The sequence below is a fragment of the Heptranchias perlo genome, chromosome 13 (genome assembly GCF_035084215.1).
Source record: "Heptranchias perlo isolate sHepPer1 chromosome 13, sHepPer1.hap1, whole genome shotgun sequence".
Lineage (NCBI taxonomy): Eukaryota > Metazoa > Chordata > Chondrichthyes > Hexanchiformes > Hexanchidae > Heptranchias > Heptranchias perlo.
The window spans coordinates 20,670,953-20,685,927 of NC_090337.1; the positions used below are offsets into that span (position 1 = coordinate 20,670,953).

Sequence of the window (14,975 nt, forward strand, 5' to 3'; positions counted from 1 at the left end):
CCCCCCCAACCGAAAACTAAAGTATTCAATGTTGTCAATTTTCAACAGGTACTGCAACATCTTCACCTCATTCAGAAATAGATAGCAGCAGTGCCATTCTGGATGACAAGGAGGATTCCTACTTTACAGAAATTCGGAATTTCATTGGAAACAGCAACCATACTGAACGTTCCCCAGGGCATTTGGAGGAGAGGTGAGGAATATATTTTACTGACGGAGCATGTGCTCGCTGCCCACTTTATAGAGGGGGGAACATTTTTATTGCCTCACTGAAAATCCATTTGTCCTTTTTATTGATTTTGTTGTATTATTTTCACCACCTTTCCCAGTCAGGGCACCACTGTCAAGCCACAATAGCATGTATTAATTATTATTAAGCACTGTTACAGCGAGACAGATACTCTGGGCAATTGAGACTTGTGAATTTAACTAGCATCAGAATGAACATTTTTTTCGATCTGAGGATACAGCAGATACAACAACAACTTGCATTTATATAGCGCCTTTAGCGTAGTGAAACGTCCCAAGGCGCTTCACAGGAGCAATTATCAAACAAAATTTGGCACTGAGCCACATGAGGAGACATTAGGACAGGTGACCAAAAGTTTGGTCAAAAAGGCAGGTTTTATGGAGCATCTTAAAGGAGGAGCGAGGGGTGGAGAGGCAAGGAGATTTAGGGAGGGAATTCCAGAGCTTAGGGCTTAGGCAGCTGAAGGCATGGCCGCCAATAGTGAAGCGATTAAAATTGGGGATGTGCAAGAGGCAAGATTTAGAGGAGCGCAGAGATCTCAGAGAGTTGTAGGGCTGGAGGAGGTTACAGAGATAGGGAGGGGCAAGGCCATGGAGGAATTTGAAAGCAAGAATGAGAATTTTAAAATCAAGGCTTTCTCGGACCGGGAGCCAATGAAGATCAGTGACCACAGGAGTGATGGGAGAACAGGACTTGGCGTAAGTTAGGAAATGGGCAGCAGAGTTTTGAATTAACTCAAATTTATAGAGGGTAGAAGATCGTAAGCCAGCCAGGAGGGCATTGGAATAGTCGAGTCTAGAGGTAACAAAGGTATGGATGAGGGTTTCAGCAGCAGATGAGCTGAGGCAGGGGCGGAGACAGGTGATGTTATGGAGGTGGAAGTAGACGGTCTTGGTGATGGAGTGGATATGTGGTCGGAAGCTCATCTCAGGGTCAAATAGGACGCCAAGGTTGCAAACTGTCTGGTTCAGCCTCAGGCAGTGGCCAGGGAGAGGGATGGAGTCGGTGGCTAGGGAACGGAGTTTGCGGCGAGGACCAAAGACAATGGATTCAGCCTTCCCAATATTTAGTTAGAGGCAATTTTTGGATGTCAGACACGCAGTGTGACAAATGAGAGACAGTGGATGGGTCGAGAGAGGTGATGGTGAGGTAGAGCTGGGTGTCGTCAGCGTACATGTGAAATCTGATGTGTTTTCAGATGATGTCGCCAAGGGGCAGCATGTAGATGAGAACTAGGATGGGGCCAAGGTTAGATCCTTGGGGGACTCCAGAGGTAACGCTAGAGGTAGCGGGAAGAGAAGCCATTGCAGCTGATTCTCTGGCTACGAATGGATAGTTAAGAATGGAACCAGGCGAGTGCAATATACATGGAATGGAGTAGAGTTTAACTTCAAACTACATATCTATCAGGGGCTGGTCCAGGAGTAGTATAGGTAACTTCCAAGAATCAGGAAATCTGACATTGTTCTTAGTCAAGGAAATGTTTTTGATGCTCACAAAAATGGGAGGGGGAGGAGGAAAGATGGGAGAAGATAACACACAAACTGCTGGAGAGAAAATACATACATTTGAACAAAAATTTAGACCTTCTGTTCATACTCTATAGGTCACCTTGGCCTTATCACAAAGTTCATCCAGCAAAAAGATTTAGCCCTTTTCTGCAGGGATTACTTCAGGCCTTAGTCACTCAACACACAATTAGCTCGTAGCAGTCAAACAGTGATTTTAGTAAATCTGTGCCTGGTCTCCTGTTTTACAGATGTGACGTGCAGTCTGGCTATTGAGTTACAGCATTGAGACCACCGCTGAAAAGGGATACTCCCCTTTTAATCATTTACACCTGTAACTCATTAAGAAAACTGAAATCAAAAGAATAATTCTGGCACCATTGTAACAACAAAATCTTTGTTATTTTAATTTCTTGGCTTGTGAGATGTTGCTTATAATGGAATCATATATCCTTAATCACTCGGCTGTAATGTGTGTTCAAGTGTCATTAAGTAGGTAAATTGAGTTTTTAAGTTTTCTTAAATCAAATTTCCCAGAGACAACTAAATACGTCCATGCTGTAATATAGTATTAACCCAACAGTACACAAGATTACAATTCTTGAGGAACAACATTTTTTGGTGTCTTGGAGCGTCTCTTGCAAAATCTGTTCATGGTAATCGCAGTGAATGAGTGTAGCTCTGACCTTCAGTTTTATACCAAAAATACAAACACTAATAAAGTGTTATTAACGAAAGCATGAGAAAAGTAAGAATGTTGCAGATGCTCACAGGTCACTCATTAATTAGGTACCTTGATTACGCTCAGAATAGCTCGTGGGCTGGAAAGGTGTGTAGGTCAGTGCGAGTTCATTTGAAATCTCTGCTTATTCAAGCACAATCCATCCGTAGAGGTGTTGGGATGAAATCTTCACATCAGTTTTCACAAGGGAGGACTGTAGGCAAGTTTCAGTTCTAATCATATTGTCCCAGGAATCTAAAATCAGCTGTACAGTTCGGTAAAGCATGTTATGAAGAAGCACAAGACCACAGGGATGACTGACAAGGTGAACTATGCCATAGAATTCCTCATGGAAAGAGCAAAGAAGTAGGGGCACAACATTGGTTAATATTTGGAGGAGCTCCATAATTATAGGAGCTGCACCTAAAGAACGGATGGTTGGAAATATCTTGCAATATTCAGAAAAAGAAGTTAAACATGAACTTAGGAATTATAGAGCATTTTGTCTAACACTGAAAGTGGGAAAAATTCTCAAAAGCATTCCGTTGAAAGCTATTAACATTTATTTAAGCTGTGCAGAAGCTATAGCGTAATCAGTTTTAAGATTAATAGATCATGCCTCATAAATCCATTGGGATTGTTTGAGGTGGTAACTAAATTAGCCTGTAACATATATCCGATTGCTATGATTTACTTGGATTTTGTAAAGTATTATAATGAAATTCCACATATGAGCTTTTAAGGAAAGCTAAGGCTTATAGAATTAGTGGCAAATTAGCTAACTGTATTGAAATTTACCTTGGCCGTGGAAACAGAAGATAATGATACATGAACCATGTCTGGGAGGCAATGACTACTGAAGTTCCACAAAATTCTGTTCTGAATTTCCTCCTATTCACATTATTTATAAACAATATAGAGTGGGGTATTTCAAATAGCAATGAGAAAATAATTAGAAAACATATTTAAAAAATAGTTAAGATATACTCTTAACTATTTTTTAAATATGTTTTCTAATTTTGGTGGCATCAAATCATGTTACCAGTTAACTGTGATAGGGAGATTGTTAAAGTTCAGTGGAATTTGAATAAGTTTAGCAGACACGGTAAGGAATGACAAGGGGATTTTTATGCGGATATAAATGTAGAGTAATGCACACTCGAGCAGGAAACATTAAACATGTTCACAATGAGCGGATGATCAATTGCAAAGGTGGAAAAGGAAGAGGATTCATGTATGATTACCAACCATTTGTTGAAAAGATCCTGTCAATGTGAGGCTGTTATCAACAAAGCTAAGCAGATAGTAGGATTTGTAAGAATTTATTTATAAAGCAACAAGGGCTTAACTTAGTGGGGAGGCCACATTTGTAACATTATATGTATAGTTTGGGATCACCTACCTTCAAAGGACATTCACACATCTGAGAGTGCTCAGAAAAGATTACTCCAGCATTTAAAACTCTAAATAATGAAGAAAAAGCTCTCAGGACTAAGTATATTTTTCTTCAGTAAAATAAGATTGAGAAAAGACATAATCCAGGGCTTTAAAATGCTGAAAGACATTGATAATATAGATGGAAGTAAGATATTTAGTTTAAGCACAGGACAAGAGGATACAAGTACAAAATGAACAGGATGTAAGCAAGGCTGTGTTTTTTCACATAGACTGATAGGTGGAATACACTGCCATCAAAAGTAGTTATTCCTTTGTTAATTAATTAGTTTAAGGAAGAATTAGATCAGTTTCTGATGAACGACAGGACAGAAGTTCATTGGATCAGCTTCTGAGGACCAACAAGAACAGGAAAGGGCTGGCCGTGATGTCCTGAGGATGTGAATGGCGCTATATAAATACAAATTATTTTTCTTTCTATCTATTGTTTCACTCATTACTTTTGAAGAACAGGGACAAATTTCAGAGAACTTTATCTTTTTGAAAGGTTTATCTGTAGTTGTTCAGCTCACTCAGAAGATTAATCAAGTTGGGTATAGTCCATGGCAGTGTATATTGTGCATGGTTTCTTAGAAGATGTGGATTTAATATGCTTTGTATCATTTTCTCACCTTTCACATCTATATTTCACATGTTCTTATTACTGCACTCAACGTTTCTAAAATCAGATATACTAAATTTAGTGAAAAGATGCAGAAGCCTAGAAATTGCTGTTGGCATTAAACTTTCCACTGGTAGTAAATTTGCAATAGTGGCCAGGAGAATTAGTGCAGGTTAGTCTTCACTTCCTAGCCATTTCCTTACAATATGGTCAGGAATTTCCTTGGCGCTGCTCCTACTCTGCCGCCATAATTTTGGCAGAAGTGTGGCGGAAAACCCGTTTACGCGCGTGAATCTGGTTTCCAGCACACTTCCGGCGAAGGGATGACGATGGACCTAGAGCAGCTCAGAGGAAATTCCCGGCCGAACAAAATTGTTGAATGAAGACTTTGAAGCGCTAGCACACTAAAGTAATTCAACTGGGGCAATTAAACCAGCAGATTGGGCACTTAAATGAGAAGCTCCCTATGTTGCCACAGTGACATATTGCTGGTGTGTTGTGTCAATTTTTCACAAACACAACAGGGATTGCTGGAGAGGCTGCAGTGCAAAAAGGTGGAGTCTTTGATTAAAGGGGAGTTGGTTCAAATTTTCTTTGCACTTTCTAGGTTTTTGTGATGTGGATATGCCGGTGATGGACTGGGGTGGACAAATGTAAGGAATCTTACAACACCAGGTTATAGTCCAACAGTTTTATTTGAAAATCACAAGCTTTCGGAGGCTTTCTCCTTTGTCTGACGAAGGAGAAAGCCTCCGAAAGCTTATGATTTTCGAATAAAACTGTTGGACTATAACCTGGTATTGTCAGATTCCTTACATAGGTTTTTGTGCACATTGGGGATTGTATGCAATGTTCCACTCCCACTGGACTTGGCAGAGGAGGACCAACGAGAACAGGAAAGGGGTGTTAGTGATGTCAGGTGGCCTGCATGGCATTCTGTAAAGTCCTGCTCCTGCTCTACAAAGCAGGTCTCCTGTACCGCACAGAATAACCTGATAATGACAATAGAGATATACCTAATGAGGCTGAGGTTTAGCAGGAGACATTAACAAGTTGTGCCATCTCCTTCCGGAAATCCTCTACACAATGTATAATATCCATGCACTGGCTGTCAAAGTCACTGTGGCCCTTAATTTTTATACATGAGGCTTCTTCCAGCCTTTGTAGTGTCAGCCAGCTTGCTATCCACAGATGAATGAAGGACTTCACAGACGCATTATTCAGTTGGGCAAACAATCCCATTGCTTTCACAACTGACCAACAGCAGGAATGTGAGAAGGTAACAGTATTCTACAGAACTGTTGGCTTTCCCAGTATCCAGAGGGCCAACAATTGCAGGGTTAACATGGCTGGTCCAGTTAAGCTGCTGGTCAAATATGACCCCCGCAGTGTTGATAGAGGGGATTCACTGATGGCTGTGCTGTTGAAAGTCACGGAATGTGATTCGTTTTTTTTTGCTGGAGATAGTCTTTGCCATTATGTGGCACAAGTGTTACCACTTGATGTCAAGGACAGTTGCTCTCGCCTCTCCTCTGGCATTCGACTCTTGTGTCCACATCATAGAAGTTTACAACATGGAAACAGGCCCTTCGGCCCAACATGTCCATGTCGCCCAGTTTATACCACTAAGCTAGTCCCAATTGCCTGCACTTGGCCCATATCCCTCTATACCCATCTTACCCATGTAACTGTCCAAATGCTTTTTAAAAGACAAAATTGTACCCGCCTCTACTACTGCCTCTGGCAGCTCGTTCCAGACACTCACCACCCTTTGAGTGAAAAAATTGCCCCTCTGGACCCTTTTGTATCTCTCCCCTCTCACCTTAAATCTATGTCCCCTCGTTATAGACTCCCCTACCTTTAGGAAAAGATTTTGACTATCTACCTTATCTATGCCCCTCATTATTTTATAGACTTGTATAAGATCACCCCTCAACCTCCTACTCTCCAGGGAAAAAAGTCCCAGTCTATTTAACCTCTCCCTATAAGTCAAACCATAAAGTCCCGGCAGCATCCTAGTAAATCTTTTCTGCACTCTTTCTAGTTTAATAATATCCTTTCTATAATAGGGTGACCAGAACTGTACACAGTATTCCAAGTGTGGCCTAACTAATGTCTTGTACAACTTCAACAAGACATCCCAACTCCTGTATTCAATGTTCTGACCAATGAAACCAAGCAAGCTGAATGCCTTCTTCACCACCCTATCCACCTGTGACTCCACTTTCAAGGAGCTATGAACCTGTACTCCTAGATCTCTTTGTTCTATAACTCTCCCCAACGCCCTACCATTAACGGAGTAGGTCCTCGCCCGATTCGATCTCCCAAAATGCATCACCTCACATTTATCGAAATTAAACTCCATCTGCCATTCATCGGCCCATTGGCCCAATTTATCAAGATCCCGTTGCAATCCTAGATAACCTTCTTCACTGTCCACAATGCCACCAATCTTGGTGTCATCTGCAAACTTACTAACCATGCCTCCTAAATTCTCATCCAAATCATTAATATAAATAACAAATAACAGCGGACCCAGCACCGATCCCTGAGGCACACCGCTGGTCACAGGCCTCCAGTTTGAAACACAACCCTCTACAACTACCCTCTGTCTTCTGTCGTCAAGCCAATTTTGTATCCAATTGGCTACCTCACCGTGGATCCCGTGAGATTTAACCTTATGTACAACCTACCATGCGGTACCTTGTCAAAGGCTTTGCTAAAGTCCATGTAGACCACGTCTACTGCACAGCCCTCATCTATCTTCTTGGTTACCCCTTCAAAAAACTCAATCAAATTTGTGAGACATGATTTTCCTCTCACAAAACCATGCTGACTGTTCCTAATCAGTCCCTGCCTCTCCAAATGCCTGTAGATCCTGTCTCACAGAATACCCTCTAACAACTTACCCACTACAGATGTCAGGCTCACCGGTCTGTAGTTCCCAGGCTTTTCCCTGCCGCCCTTCTTAAACAAAGGCACAACATTTGCTACCCTCCAATCTTCAGGCACCTCACCTGTAGCGGTGGATGATTCAAATATCTCTGCTAGGGGACCCGCAATTTCCTCCCTAACCTCCCATAACGTCCTGGGATACATTTCATCAGGTCCCGGAGATTTATCTACCTTGATGCGCGTTAAGACTTCCAGCACCTCCCTCTCTGTAATATGTACACTCTTCAAGACATCACTATTTATTTCCCCAAGTTCCCTAACATCCATGCCTTTCTCAACCGTAAATACCGATGTGAAATATTCATTTAGGATCTCACCCATCTCTTGTGGTTCCGCACATAGATGACCTTGTTGATCCTTCAGAGGCCCTACTTTCTCCCTAGTTACTCTTTTGCCCTTTATGTATTATGTATCCTGATCTAGGATGTGATATGTTTGGAGAAGAATAAAGATCTTTCATTTATATAGCACCTTTCACATCCTCAGGATGTCCCAAAGTCCTTTAAAGCCAATAAATTACTTTTAAAGTGTGGTCACTGTTGTTTTGTAGGTGAACAGGGAAGTCAATTTGAAAACAGCAAAGTCCCACAAGCAGCAATAATATGAATGACGAGTTAATATATTTTTTAGTAGAGTTGGTTGAGAGATCAGTATTGATCAGCACATCAGGAGAACGCTGCTGCTCTTCTTCGAAATAGTGCCATGGGATTTTCTATGCCCACCTGAGCACGCAGACGAAGATTGGGTTTAACATCTCATCTGAAAGACAGAACTTCAAACAATACAGTATTCCCTCAGTACTGCGCTGAAGTGTTAGCCTAGGTTATGTGCTTAAGTTTTGGGGCTTGAACCCACAATCTTCTGAGTCAGAGGCAAGAGTGTTACCACTAAGCCTGACACTTTCAGGCGTGTGCCTCTGGTATTTTGGGTTCCTGACAGTACATCTAGATGGCAGAGTATGAATGCATCTGCAAATGCGGAGATCTGATTATTAAGTTCATATACATTTAAAAGTCTAATGAAATGAGGAATGATTAGCGTAAACTCTCCCAATTAAGCTGTAGGCACCAAGCTCCTAGGTGCATTCTGCAACCTGAGTTGCATTCACCAGTACATTTGGCAATCTAGGACCTAAGGCTAGCACCTGTGTGAAGTAACGAGCTATTGAGCCACACAGTTTGATGATGGATTACTCCACAGCTTTAAGTCTTGATATTGGATCTTTTTTCCCCATCGAAATTGTTTTCCATTACTTTTCTTGAAAGGAATTTTTTTTTAAAAACATTTTTTTTACTCAGTTTCATTAACCTTCAGAGCCACGTTTAAATCTAAGATTAGGTGCACAAATTTTTTTCATTTTTTTTTGTTCTTGTTAATTTTGCATAACATTTTTAAACATCACAAAGATTACAGAGATAAAAATCTTCCCAGTTCACTTCAGTTTTTCCCCCTCTTTGTAAATGGTAACAGGAATGATAGAAATATCAAAGCTGAACTACGCAAGATGAAATTTGATTAAATTAAAGTTACGTGCACATTAAAACTTCTCTTGGTGATCGGGTTTTTTTTTCTGCCAACATCTGGCCTCAACATGTAACAATGCAGGAAGTTGGTAAAGAAAGACGAGGTCAGGAGGTCATGCAATGTTTCCTTTCTAACTCCTGCACTTTCAGCTGCTTTTGATGGATATTTTATCCTCTGCAAATTACTGCATTTGAAAGTGTAATTAGCGATTTTGTTTTCTTAATCATCTAGCCTTGTTCTTTTGGAAGAGAGCCAGTTCTACATCGTTTATGACAGACCTGCAAGCTGGCAGTTTGAACTGTACTCAATCACACCCCCTTCATGTCTGTCCAAATCTCATTATTGTCATACATTGATAAGGAGAAACTAAATAAGCTTTATTTTCTCAGCAGATGTAATGCAAAAGTAAATAACAAGGAATTTTTCTTTCTCTGCCTTCCTATCCTTGCTAAGTGTTAAAGATACTACCTCGCTGACTTCCACTCATGATCTTTGCAGTCTGATTATACAGGAGATAATGGATAGACAGGAAACACAATCGAGAATGGTTGGATAGAGAAGAAACACAATGGGCAACAATGAGATAGATAAGCTACAGTTTGCGGAAGTGCAACATAAAGAGTAATTGCAGTTTTTATCCCAAGGAACAGTTAGATGTAGAGGAATAATGCAAGATGGAGGATATACATTGAGAACAGGAAGATTTAGAGAATACGCACTGCAACAGACGGATAGTGTTTAATCTCATACCAGTGAGATATGTTCTCAATATTGGCATAGGTGTAAGAGAATTTTGCGGCCCTTTTACGCTTTTGAACTGAAACCAATAATGTTTCTTGCAGTGGGATATTCTTCAAATTATAGGTTTATGTTTGTGTTATTCCTTCCCTATTTCCATGCACTGCCATGTGATTTATTGCAGATTTAAGATTCCCATTCTTTAATACAGTGGCATAGATTTTCTTGCTTTTAAGCCTTGCATGTTAGATGGACTTTAATGTAATTATACAAATCTTTTGTTGAGAAGAATTAAAAAGAAGCAATATTACTGCGGAGCCCTTGCATAAGGATGGAGATGTACTATCTCTATTTTATTGGTTCTCTGCTATTTTATGAACAGTACGGTCAACTATGGGGTGGGGTGGGACGTGCAAGAGGGCAGTATCCATTTATTAGAAATTTCAAAAGGAAAGCCATAGACTGGCCTTCAGCTGAAGCGCCAATGGCATGTCTTCCAATCATGTGAATTACTCAAGATGGCGTCTGTATCTTTCTGTGTTTTCCACACTCTCACTTATAATTTGACAGGAAACCAGTCTCTGCCTGCATTGGAATAATCAAGAATATGACCCATTTTATTGGCAGAAGGTAATCCCTACACTGTCCAGTGATTTGAAGTCCTGTGTCTTATCTCTCACTTAACATCAGACACTCTCGGGTTCAGAGATCCACGGTACCTGGCTCCCATCTCTGTTATTTCAGTGCAGCAGCTCTCCGTGCTGACCAGACTATAGTTTCTTCTTGACACATTCTGGCCTGCACTAAATCTGTTCAACCTCTTCAGAATTTCAACTCTAATAATAACTCTATGCTAGTCTCAGTATACTTTTAGTTTCAGACTAACAGTAAAACATTAAACATTCTCCAGAATGAAAAATCTTATTGCACTCAGTGGCTGCTGATATAATGAAACTCTACTTATAGTGAAACAGGGACAGAGGAAAGAGCATTTCGTAGTAAATAGACAGCACTGCAAATAAAATTCAGCTCCAATTTTTACACTTAAAAGTCACCTCTATGAAATGAACATGATCTGATGATTAGCATTGAAACATGACTTTTAGTTCTTTGAGAATATTTAAACAGTGAATTCAACTGACTTTAATAAGCATGTTTTGGATGATGCTGTCAGTATTAATGTGCTATTGGAAACAATTCTAACCTGTACATAAATTCAGCAATCACACCGAGTCATATCACACAGAGTACACATGTTGCACATGGTTTATATCATAGAGATGTAGTCATTAGGCTGAATGCCTGGTCTCACTCTTCACATGGGCTGACTCCCATAATTAATCTTCTCCGTTCTGTTGCTTTCCTTTAACTTTGCCTTCACAAACTGTTGGATAAATCATCTATTTTTTTATTGCAAAAAGATCACTTCCTGTCTTTTGTACCGAGTCTAATCTGCAAACCAATTATTGTAATTGTTTCTGTGGTTGGGAGAGAAAGACTGATGTTGAGGAGATGCACGATTGGACTGGTGTTTCGAGACTGACAAAAACACACGTCTTGGATTGCAATCAGTGAATCATTTGTTCTTGTGGTTTCAGACGATTTACCAAATAGTGCTTTTCCTGCAGAATTGAGGCATCTGATAACTGCTGATGTCACTGTGATTTCTGTAAGTTGCACCACATTCTGCTGGCCCTACGCCCTGGGCTATTTGGGTTAGATCTCACCGGAAAGTATATTTATATCCAAGTATAAATGGTCAGTGGAATTTCCCCATTGCTTCTCAACATTCACCGCTCCCTTCTAAAAATGAAGACACTCCACAATACATGTATTGTAATGTTTTGGTTTTATTATTTGTGCCCTTTTTGCTATCCTTACAAGAACATAAAAAATTTTAGGAACTGCATAATGCCATTTGGGCAAACAAACATGTCCCATTCCCTCTTTCACTTTAGGTTGCCCAATACAATGAAGCTTTCCATGGCCGATGGGATGGGCAAGCAACCAACTACCAAGCCTCTCTGCCAGTGGTGTTGTGTAACTGGACATAGAAAGTGTGCATGAACAGCCCCAAGTCAGTCATCTTCCAATCATCCCTTCCTGCAAGGAAGCACCGGGCCTCCTCTTGCTGTCTTTCTTCCTCTAACAGCATAATAGTGATTCAAAAAATGCTTCGTGGGGAATTGCATCAAATTCCAGGTGCATCATTCTCTAATGCTCAGTCCATGTTGCCCCACATCCCAAGTCTCAGCTATTTATTATTCTAATCTTTATTTTCACATCTCTTTTGCCATTTTATATGCTTTCTGCCTGCTTTCTGAACACATATGATTATCATCATTTCAATAGTTATCATCCAAGTATGTTGTTAGGCAGAATGCTGAATTATTGGGTTCTTCCCCAAACTGGTCCTCACCTCACACAAAAAAAGCAATAAGTCTGACTTAGAAGAAAGACGGTGCTTGCCAAATAACTCAGCAAGTTTATCCAAGGAGCAACATGTGCCGCACAGTTCTGGAAGGTCCCGTGTTCATTCCCCAGTCTGTGCCGAGTTAGCTGATCTCAGAAAGGGCTGCAGTGCCACTGGATTAAAGAGAGGAAAATTGCCAAATGACACTGCTGGAAGTACACATGCATAGATGTTGGGAGGACAGGATAACAGATAAATAATTTTCAGGGGACAGGTAGCAGAATGGATAGCAAGCTGGCTACAAAACAGAAAACAGAGAGTAAGGGTTAAGGATAGCTACTCAGACTGGCAAAAGGTGGGAAGTGGTGTTCCACAGGGATCGCTGCTGGGACCACTGTTGTTCACAATTTACATTAACGATTTGGATTCAGGAATCGGAAGTACAATTTCAAAATTTGCACCTGACACCAAATTGGGGGGTTAGTTAATACAAAGGAAGAATGTGTCAAAATGCAAGAGGGCATTAATAAACTTGCAAAATGGGTGTGTAATTGACAAATGAACTTCAATATAGATAAATGTGAGGTGGTGCATTTTGGTAGGAAGAATAAGGGGGCCACATACTGTTTGGATAATAAGAGTCTAAACGGGAGGGGGGAGCAAAATTATCTTGGGGTACAGATACACAAATCACTAAAAGTAGTGACGTAGGTTAATAAGGCCATAAAAAAGACAAATCAAGCGCTAGGGTTCATTTCTAGAGGGATAGAATTGAAAAGCAGAGAAGTTGTGTTAAACTTGTATGGAACCTTGGTTAGACCACAGTTCTGGACTCCATATTATAGAAAGGATATATTGGAGAGGGTGCAAAAAAGATTCACAAGGATGATACCAGAACTGGGAGGATATCCTTATAAGGAAAGGCTCTTTTCTCTAGAAAAGAGAAGGCTGAGGGGGTGACCTGATAGAGGTCTTTAAAATAATGAAAGGGTTTGATAGGGTAGACATAGAGAAAATGTTTCCACTTGTGGGGAGTCCAAAACTAGAGGTCATAAATATAAAATAGTTGCTAATAAATCCAATCGGGAATTCAGGAGAAACTTCTTTACCCAAAGAGTGGTAAGAATGTGGAACAAGGAGTAGTTGAGGCAAATATCATAGATGTTCTTAAGGAGAAGCTGAATAAGCACATGAGGGAGAAAGGAATAGAAAAATATGCTGTTCGGGTTAGATGAAGTAGGGAGGGAGGGGGTGCGTGTGGAGCATAAACGCCGGCAAAGACCAGTTGGGCCGAATGGCCTGTTTCTTTGCTGTAGTTTCGATGTACCTCAATGAACCCACAACAAGGAGCCAACAACTTCAGACGGGAAGGGGAGAGAAGGGAAATAAATTGACATAAAAATTGACATAGATAATTGGCAATGGCAACCATGGGTTAAATTTAACCCCCAAGAACAGGTGGGTTGGGGACGGGTGGTGAGTAAAAATACTCGGTTTTCAGAGCAGGACGACACCCCTGCTCCAACATGCCTGCTCCTGGGTTTAATCCAGTCTGGCTTGTCTGTGTGTGGACAGCAGACACCAGGAAGTCCGGCCCTCTCTAAAATCTGGCAGGCTGATATTTAAAAGGGCAATATACCTCATTGAGATACTTGAGGTACTTAATATTTTGTGAATTGGAATAATAAAATGAATTTAACCTTACCTGTTTGGGTTTCCCACCGCTTCCCATTCACGTCAGGTGAAAGCAGGCAGGAAGGGCTGGATCCATGAGGTGAGTGCCTTTATTGCACTGCTTGTGGGCCCGGAGGAGCAGGCGGGCTTCATTCAGGCCCAACAAGCTCACCTGGCTGACAGGACCCCCTGCGATCAGCCAAACCCCTCACCCACCCCCCCCCTCCCACCCCCAATGATGGACCCCACTTACTTCCGGCTCTTCATCTGATTTCTTCATCATCTCCCCACCCCCTTGATCTTTTCTCCAGCACCCCCACGATCTTCTCCCCGGCCCTCCAGCCCGATCTTTTCCCCACCACCCCCCCCCCCCAATCTCCCTGCTTCCCCCGCAATCGTCTCCCCGTACCACTCCCATCTTCCCCCCAGCCTCCACCCCGATCTTCTCCCTGCCCCCCCCCCCCCAATCTTCTCCCTGGCCTATGATCCCTCCCTCCCTCCTTTCCTCTGATCCCCAGCTGCGGCCTGTTGTAGCAGGCCCTCCTGGTCAACAGCCAGCAAGCCTGTCAATCCCCCCCGCTCCGAGTTAAAATTTACCCCCACGTGTGTAACTGTCTGCATTTAGTTGTGTATGTATATGTGTCATAGCTGAGATAGTGAGGAGAGATGTTAAACTTGTAAGAAACAAAGACCAAGAGGAACTTGTCACCTTGTTACTTTCAGCCCATCGGTACAGGTGAGCAATGTATTTTTGATGTTGCTGTCCGACAAGGACCTTCCATTAGGGAATGTCCACAGCTAAGATGATAACGTTTTCAATGTGATTGTGAAGTAACTGCCTATGCTGTGTGAATGGGGATAATTCAGCATGAAGGGAACCAATCTGTGTTATGGAAAGTTTCGGAAATGTGTTGATTACTCCAGTCAATAATGTTAGAATTTCAGGATACAAGGTGTGGGCATGGGGGCATGAAGTAGACAGAAGCATAGTCTTGTGGTCCACAGCCTATTAAAAGGCTATTGCGAATAAGTTGGAAATCTGGAAGCTGTAATAAGGTGCTTTCATGTTATTACTTGCGTCCCAGGAGAGCAGCACTCAAATGATTTATCTTGCAATCTGCCATTGTTCTTAGGGG

General features: G+C 41.5%; 1 protein-coding gene across 8 annotated transcripts in view; it reads left to right on the top strand.

Annotated features, from left to right (window-relative positions):
- mecom (MDS1 and EVI1 complex locus) overlaps positions 1 to 14,975 on the top strand; it is a 649,231-nt gene that overhangs the window by 625,915 nt on the left and 8,341 nt on the right. For all 8 annotated transcript variants that reach the window (XM_067995110.1, XM_067995114.1, XM_067995111.1 and 5 more), the window contains one exon: positions 49 to 193. In XM_067995110.1, the coding sequence (XP_067851211.1) occupies positions 49 to 193 (145 nt within the window). The remainder of the gene's footprint in view (positions 1 to 48; positions 194 to 14,975) is intronic.